Raw genomic sequence first — 7,500 nt, forward strand, 5'->3', positions numbered from 1 at the left:
AAAGCTCGAGACGTTTTTCGGGCTTTGGGGGGTTGGGAGCAACTTTCTTGGCGTGGCGCTGGTACCGAGGTTCGATGACGGTGAGGAAACTATGAGAATAGTTCTGGTTAGCGGCTGGGTCGAAAAAGAGAGAGAAAAAGGAGAGATACGTACAAGAGAACGGAAATGCAACCACCGGAGAAGAAACCCAAGAACGCAAGACCTTCCTCACCGGTATTGAATCCGTGGTTTTGTACAAACTATAAATGGAGCGCGGAATCAGCCTGGGAAGTCTTACTGCTGATTTAAAGTAAAGATACTTACGACAAAGGGATAAGCTTCAAACAGAAGATAGACTAAACCATACACGAAACTCATGTACAGAGTAACAGCTTGAAGCATGGGCTCGAGAGCAAGAATGATGAACGGCTTGCAAACGATATCGTTCAACCTCGCCTTGAGGGAATGATCCTGCCTCTCCACTAATATTTTATGTCAGTAAATCTCTCAAAAGATAAGACAAGAGAAGAAGCAAAAAGGGAGCAAAACTTACAAGGCGCATACCATCGTTCTTCCTGTGTATCCTTTCTGAGCCTCTTGGCCTTTTGAGCGAGAATTTTGGGAGCATAAGTCTCAGGCACAAATATGACAATGACGGCGAGACAGACGCCGGCAAAGATGGTAAGAATCCAATACACCCATCGCCAATTTGTTCCGGAAACCTGAATGAAACCGGAGACGATCGGACCGATAGAAGGACCGACGAAAGGAGCTAGCGCAAAGAGACTCATCGCTCGTCCTCGGTTGTCTCCGTCCCAGATATCAGCGAGAAGGGCACCAGAGTTTGTCAATGGCGCAGCCGCAAAAGTGCCGCCCAAGAACCTAAAGACCAAAATGGACGCAATGTTCTTGCTAAGCGCACAGCCGACTTGGAAACAAGTGTAAACGAAGAAAGTACCGATGAATACTGGTCGTCGGCCGTATGATTCGGAGAGGGGACCCCAGATGATGGGGCCGACACAATAGCCGGCGACAAAGAGGGAGATAGTAAGGATAGCGACTTCTTGGCCGAAACCAAAGTAAGCGATCATATCTTGGACGATACCGGATGGCGATGATGAGGCAAATGTAGAGTTGAGAACGAGAAGACCAGCAATGGTGGTGAGGAACCATCGATATCCAACACCCCAGTTCTAACACTGTCGTTAGCAGTAGCCAAGTACATATAAGAACGATGAGTGACACACCTTTGGATTGATACTTTCTCCGGGCTCGAAAGACACCGCCCATGGATCAGGGCCCTTCAGTTCTCTTTCCAAGTCTCTTTCCTCTTCCTGTTCCCTACTTCTGACCGCTCTTAGACCTCGTTCAGCATCTGTACCGGAAGGAGCAACTCCACCAAAGGGACTGACAGCCGGAGGTGATGACATTTTCCTAGTAAGCGGGACCATACCCAAACCCTCCGCGGTTCGACCACCAGAGGCCGTGATGCGAGTTGCATGTTTGGTCCCGGAAGCTGTGCGAGCAATTTTGCGAGTTGCCGCCAGAGGAGAAGGGTGTTCTGCCTTTTCATTTGTTTCTTCTCGACCCTCCTCTGTCAAGCCCAAGTCTTTGGCGGCAAGCGTCGCAACCTCTGGACCGGTCTTACCGCCCGTCGTACCCGCCTGATGATCCTTCTCGTTAATATCGTACCCTTCCTCGTGGCCTGATAAAGGTTTGACACCCGCCGCATGAGCAGCATGAACACCGTTCATACTGTTGAGGGTAGGAGTAGGGCTTTCATCAGAACCCGCAAAAGCAGCAGGTGCACCGGTTGTACCGTGACCGCCTTCGCCAAACTGACCAGCACCTTTATTTTTCTCGCTTGTGGCGCTCGCACCGTGATCAACAGGGTTGGCATTGTCTGGCATGCCGGCGGCGGCAGCACTAGGGGCGGTGACGGGGGCAGAGTAAGTGTGCTCGAGATTTGGCGGGAGTGAGGGTGGTGCACGACCTGCACCCCACTGTCTGTCTTCTGAATTTGAGAGATCGGTGGTCTGATGAGGATCTGAAGAAGTAGTAGGGGGAGGAGTCGAGCGAGCCGGGTGCGAGCCTATCTCTGGTCCGAGGTCCAGCGAATTTGATGCCATCATCTCAAAATTTGTTGAGCGCTGTGGATCAGAACAATGACCGTTGTGGAGTTGTGCGGTGGTGTCGATGTCTGCTCTTTGTGAAGATTAACTGCAAGGAAGAGAGGGGAGGGGAGAAAGTGGCAAGGTGAGTTGTTGGGTTTATAAGGATGAGAAGCGCAGTCGTTGGTGAGTCAGCCAAAAAATAATGGGCAGTGAGTCTATTGGGGCTTATCGAGATGTTTTTCTCGGTGGCCGAGTGCATCCATAGAAGCGCCCAAAACACAATTACCTATTAATAATTCAGGGAAACAATCTCGGCACGCGGCACCACTCGCTCGTCACCGAACATAGCACACCACAACGCTCCCACTATATATATCCATCCACGTTCCACTGCCATTCGCGACCCCTTCTCGTCACCGCAGTTTCTCCGGCCTTCCCCTCCCATGCTTACTCAAACAATGCAAGACGGGGTAGCACAGCGGATCGGGCTATAAGGGAAGGAGCGGTTATGGAAACAACGAACGGCAGGAACGGCATGGGCCGATAATTTTTGTGGATCATCCTCCACTATCCTCGGTCATCTGCGAAATATGGTGACGTTTTTGAAATTGATCGTCTTTTCACTGCTGGTGGATTTCATGATCTGGATCCATTCTTCTGGTAGCGGCGGCTGACAAAAAATTTCAAATCCCACCTCCTTGGATGCCTGAGCGGGCGCCGGCGGAATAATTAAGAATTCAAGTGCGTGATTGCTTTTACCCTTCTGTCTAATATCTGCGCAGCGTAGTATGCATATGCATAAAAGGATGCACGGAAAGCCAGTACGGCTATGCGGATATATGGGTGTTCCGTTTGTACTAATAAATGCCCTATACTTCGGGTTCTCACCCTTGCATAGCCTGTAAATGAGAGGACGAAAGATGAGATGATGATACTGGAACTGTAGTAGATGCTGCGACTCTAGATTTTAGTTTCAAAAGTGGATAAAAATGCCCATACGCTGATGAAAGCTAGGCTATCCTTTGAGATTCCATTCAGGCGTCAACTTTTGAATAGTTTACGTAGCTTCCAAAGGTTCTTGTGTATGAACATCAATTTTGGAGTGCGGCGACAGTGCGAGACCTAGATGCTGGGTATTAGGCGCCACGATTCTATGATCGATGTCCGGCATTTGATGGCCGATTGAGACCGATCGTTTCAATCGGCCATCAGCGAAGGTATTGCTGCTGAACATATACGCCAACTGAATAGAGACCGTGGAAATGGTTACCCACCAGAAATGACACCAACGCACGACGCAATGAGGTACATGAAATACGTGCATCTAACCCTATTAACCACAAGCACTACTACGCACGGGTCACAGCTTTTCCTCATCCTCCACCTTTTGATACTTTTTCCCCTTTCTCTGCCCCAATCCGTTCCACTTCCATTTTTTCATCCTCTCCTTCCCCCCGCCGTAAAAGTACACACCTGCACCGACAGGGAGGATGACAAACGCCGCAAAGAAGATAAAGTACTTGCTCGGCGAGGAGATGGTCGCGTACTCCTCATCGCCTTCATTGTTGTTGTTCAGTTCGGCCTCCGAGTCTTCTTCAGAGACGACTCCATCCTGGACTTCAATTTCCTTTGTCGATGCCTCCTCGGGTTTGTCGATAATGTCCGTGCCTTCTGGCTGATCCGGGTCGACCTGTTAAGAAAAACAAAGACAAACAGAAGATAAAGGAGGGAGGGAAGGAAAATGCATAGCTTCAGAATCTGTTTCTTTTTGGGATGGATGGAAAAAAAGCTGTTTAAAGCTCAATTCGGAAAGGTACCTGGTTGCCTTGCTCGTCCATCTCATGCTCAATAGGAAGCTGCAAATGCCAGAGTGTCAGTAAAATCCAGAGAGGGAGAGGGGGGAACAGAAGATGAATGGACTGACCTCTCCAGAAGCGGCAATGGTAACAGGTTCAACGGGCTTGTCGCCTCGAGAGGTCTTGACATTCTCCATAGCGTAAACAACGTCCATACCCTCAATAACATGACCAAAGACAACCTATCAGAAAACCAGAAGTCAACACACAATTCAACTCTCGGTCAAAATGGGGCTTGTTTGATGGAAAGACTAACGTGTCGGTTATCGAGCCAAGCTGTCTTGACAGTGCAAACGAAGAACTGGCTTCCGTTGGTGTCACGGCCAGCGTTGGCCATGGCTTAATTTAACCTGTTAGCAATGAAGGCGCGAGTAAGTATAGAAGATGGATAAATTCACAGAGAACACCGGGACCGGTGTGCTTCAACTTGAAGTTCTCATCAGGGAACTGTTACCCAAACCGTCAGCCACACGCCCATTTCCAGCCAAGCTAATCAAATCATAGTTTACCTTGCCACCGTAAATGGACTTGCCACCAGTACCATCGCCCTTGGTAAAGTCACCACCCTGGATCCTAATTCACCGATTCCCATTAATGATCCCTCCTTCCGCAGGAAAATATCACAAAGAATGGATGGACTTACATAAAGTTCTTGATAATTCGGTGGAAAGAGGAGCCCTCATAGCCGTAACCAAGGTCCTGGCCATCAGAGTTCTTACCAGTAGCAAGCGCACGGAAGTTCTCGACAGTCTTGGGCACGGTCCTGCCAGGGGGGAAATATTATTATTAGAATGTGATCTGCGGGGCGCAATCAAGGGGTGGAGGACGTACTTGCCGTAAAGACCCATGACGATTCGACCGAGGGGCTTACCACCATGTTCAACGTCAAAGTAGACCTACATCCACGATTTTCCTTTTGTCAGTACATCTTATCCTACTCTTCAGACATTGCACCGCCCCCAGAGCGAGAGATGGGATGGGAACACACCTTGTTGGTGATGACAGGGCCCTTGGCGGCATCAGCGCCCGGGGAGAGGACGAAGCAGATGGCCACGAAGAGGGCGACAAGGAGGGAGAGGAATGATCTGGAGGCCATGGTGGTTGGGATAGGGTGAGAGATGTTCATCCGAGCTTCTTGGTTCCATCGATCGTCGTTCGTTCGTCGTCGTCGTCGTCGTCGTACAACAAGCAACACGTGGAGCATGACGTGGAATTATTGCCGTGTCCATGGGAAGAAACGCGTCGCGTCGCGTAAATCATCATGCAGTTATTAAAGAGCAATGTTTGAATCCTGACTTGCCCGCGAATCCTTCTTTTCTCTTCCCCGTCTGCAGCTGGTGTTAGTATATCGAATATCGCACAATGGACGACGCCGATCCTATCACTACCTTCTTCCCCGACGCCACTGAATCTACGCTTCCTACCATCCTCTACACCACTCTCTCCCTCACCTCCTCTGCCTCGGCCGCTGACATTCGTAAATCTTACCGCCGACTCGCCCTCCAATTCCACCCAGACAAACATTCCTCTAAACCTGAATCTGAGCGTGAAACGCTTTCCAAGCAGTTTCAGAGAGTTGGATTTGCCTATGCTGTGTTGAGTGATGAAAGCAGGAGGAAGAGGTACGATGAGACTGGCAGGACTGATGAGAGGTTTGCGGGTGCAGAGGAGATGGGATGGGACGCGTATTTCGAGGGGCTGTACAAGAGGGTAGACAGGAAGATACTTGATGAAGACAAGAAAAAGTATCGAGGTGAGTTATTTGGCAGATGAATACAGCGGACAGTATATTGACGCGTCGTAGGATCTGACGAGGAGAAGGACGACATCATCTCAGCTTACAACTCCACCTCTGGCTCTCTTCCCGATATCCTTTCTTACATCCCTCACTCTTCACACACGGATGAATCCCGATTTATCACGCTGATTAACTCACTTATCGCTGATGGCGAACTGGAATCTACCCCTAAATGGAAAAAGACATCCACCGACGAAAAAGCGCGTGCAAAACGTGCGAAAGCAGGGGAAAAGGCGGCAAAGGAAGCTGAAAAGGCTGCTAAAGAGTTGGGTGTCTGGGACGAATTCTATGGATCAGGAAAGAAGGGAAAGAGACAGAGCGATAAGAATAAAGAGGAGGAAGGAGGGGAAGGAGCGTTGCAAGCCCTGATTTTGAAGAGACAAAGGGAGAGAGAAAGTGCCTTTGATGCGATGGAAGAAAAGTACAGAAGGCTCGAAGAGGAATCAAGGGCAAAGAAGAAGGCCAAGAAGGGAAAGGGGACGAAGAAAGAGACTGAGGAGATGCCTGTAAGTTGATACGATCCAGTATTGGAAGCTTGCTAACTCTGGCGCAGAAGATTAGTGATGCCGATTTCGAAGCTCTCCAAGCCAAAATGTTCGGTACGACAGACTCTGGAGACAGTACCAAGGCCCCAAAGAAATCAAAAAAGTCCAAGGCCTAGATATTTGCGCTCTCATATACATATTTTGTTGTAATGTAATATTTTATGCGTCTTATACATATACGTACAAAGTAAATACCAAAAAACGACTACACTAATACACGTGGCGATCGTTGAGCCTCCAATCTTTGAGTGGTCCCCACCATGACCATCCAGAACCTTGCCCGCGCAAGTCCTCCCTTTCTCCTTCATGATCCCCGTTTCCATTGTCTGCTTTCCCTTTTCCCTTTTCCCCCTTTCGCCGTTTACCTTCGTTCGAACTCGAATTAGTTACTATATCCTCCCAATCCCCATCCGTCTCCCCACCACTTTCTCTCCCAGACTGTTCTCTTCTATTCCTGTTTCTTCCAGATCGAGATGAAGAATCCAACAATCTATCTTCATCCAACATCTCACCGGCCCTTTTCAGTCTTCTCGCACTCTCCTCATGCTCTCTTATCCCAAATCTTCCTAATCCCCAGCCTACATCATCTCCACCAACTACCGCCGCCTCCATCCTTGCTGCTCTTTCCCTTGAACTTCCCTCTCCTCTATCCCTCTCACCTGATCTGTGATGGCTTTCAGCGAACACCCTCTCTCTCCTCTGGGCACGTTCGATAGCAGCCTTCTTTGCTGCTTCCTGATGCGCTTTCCGTAACCGGCGGAGATACACCACAATCCAGGTAGTAGGGTAGGAGAATAATTGACCGACTGTTTGCGGCGGGTGGAGGGAAGGAGTTGCAGAGGTGGAAGATGTTTCAGAATTGGTTGACTGCATGTTTCGTGCACCTCCGCCAGAGGAGGATGATGCTGGGTCAGCAGCTTCAGGTTGTGAGAATTCGACGTGAGGATCGGGAGAGTTGTTGCTTCCGTTATTGCTATTGGAGGCGTTACTGTTAATGGCGCCAGATAATTGCAGAACAGAAGGCGGGACGGGGGAGGTTCTCCCACCATGTCGGCGTCTTCCTCCTTCTCCAAGATCATCTAACTCCATAGCTCCTTCTTCTGCAAGCCCTTCATCCGCCGTGGACCTCCTCGTCTGTCTTCTCGTTAACGTTCCAGCACGGGATGTTCTGAGGATAGAAGTAACACCTGAAGTAAACCCATCTGCTA

At 49.4% G+C, this 7,500-nt stretch overlaps 4 protein-coding genes; 1 reads left to right on the forward strand and 3 right to left on the reverse strand.

The window, feature by feature from the left end:
- CNAG_03485 (polyamine transporter 1) overlaps nucleotides 1–2,698 on the reverse strand; it is a 3,749-nt gene extending 1,051 nt beyond the window's left edge. The window contains exons 1-5 of the mRNA XM_012195581.1: nucleotides 1,227–2,698; nucleotides 533–1,172; nucleotides 304–461; nucleotides 154–239; nucleotides 1–89 (exon numbers count right to left, since the gene is read on the reverse strand). The exon at nucleotides 1–89 is cut by the window's left edge and continues 195 nt beyond it. Coding sequence (XP_012050971.1) covers nucleotides 1–89; nucleotides 154–239; nucleotides 304–461; nucleotides 533–1,172; nucleotides 1,227–2,111 — 1,858 coding nt within the window. The 5' untranslated portion in view covers nucleotides 2,112–2,698. The remainder of the gene's footprint in view (nucleotides 90–153; nucleotides 240–303; nucleotides 462–532; nucleotides 1,173–1,226) is intronic.
- Nucleotides 2,699–3,384: 686 nt separating this feature from the next.
- On the reverse strand, nucleotides 3,385–5,091 carry CNAG_03486 (peptidyl-prolyl cis-trans isomerase B). XM_012195582.1 has 8 exons: nucleotides 4,938–5,091; nucleotides 4,781–4,845; nucleotides 4,593–4,712; nucleotides 4,459–4,522; nucleotides 4,348–4,396; nucleotides 4,206–4,288; nucleotides 4,018–4,131; nucleotides 3,385–3,949 (listed from the first exon to the last, which is right to left on the reverse strand). Exons 1-8 carry the CDS (start codon nucleotides 5,073–5,075, stop codon nucleotides 3,887–3,889), a joined length of 696 nt encoding a protein of 231 aa, XP_012050972.1. The 5' UTR covers nucleotides 5,076–5,091; the 3' UTR covers nucleotides 3,385–3,886.
- Nucleotides 4,614–6,921, forward strand: CNAG_03487 (DNAJ domain-containing protein). The gene is made up of 3 exons (XM_012195900.1): nucleotides 4,614–5,702; nucleotides 5,754–6,253; nucleotides 6,301–6,921. The coding sequence occupies exons 1-3, from the start codon at nucleotides 5,312–5,314 to the stop codon at nucleotides 6,406–6,408; spliced, it is 999 nt and encodes a 332-aa protein (XP_012051290.1). The 5' UTR covers nucleotides 4,614–5,311; the 3' UTR covers nucleotides 6,409–6,921.
- The window catches only part of CNAG_03488 (hypothetical protein), a 2,368-nt gene continuing 1,256 nt past the window's right edge, over nucleotides 6,389–7,500 (reverse strand). Inside the window, exon 4 of the mRNA XM_012195583.1 lies at nucleotides 6,389–7,500. This exon is cut by the window's right edge and continues 504 nt beyond it. Coding sequence (XP_012050973.1) covers nucleotides 6,503–7,500 — 998 coding nt within the window. The 3' untranslated portion in view covers nucleotides 6,389–6,502.

Source organism: Cryptococcus neoformans, chromosome 8, assembly GCF_000149245.1.
Source record: "Cryptococcus neoformans var. grubii H99 chromosome 8, complete sequence".
NCBI classification, from domain to species: Eukaryota; Fungi; Basidiomycota; class Tremellomycetes; order Tremellales; family Cryptococcaceae; genus Cryptococcus; species Cryptococcus neoformans.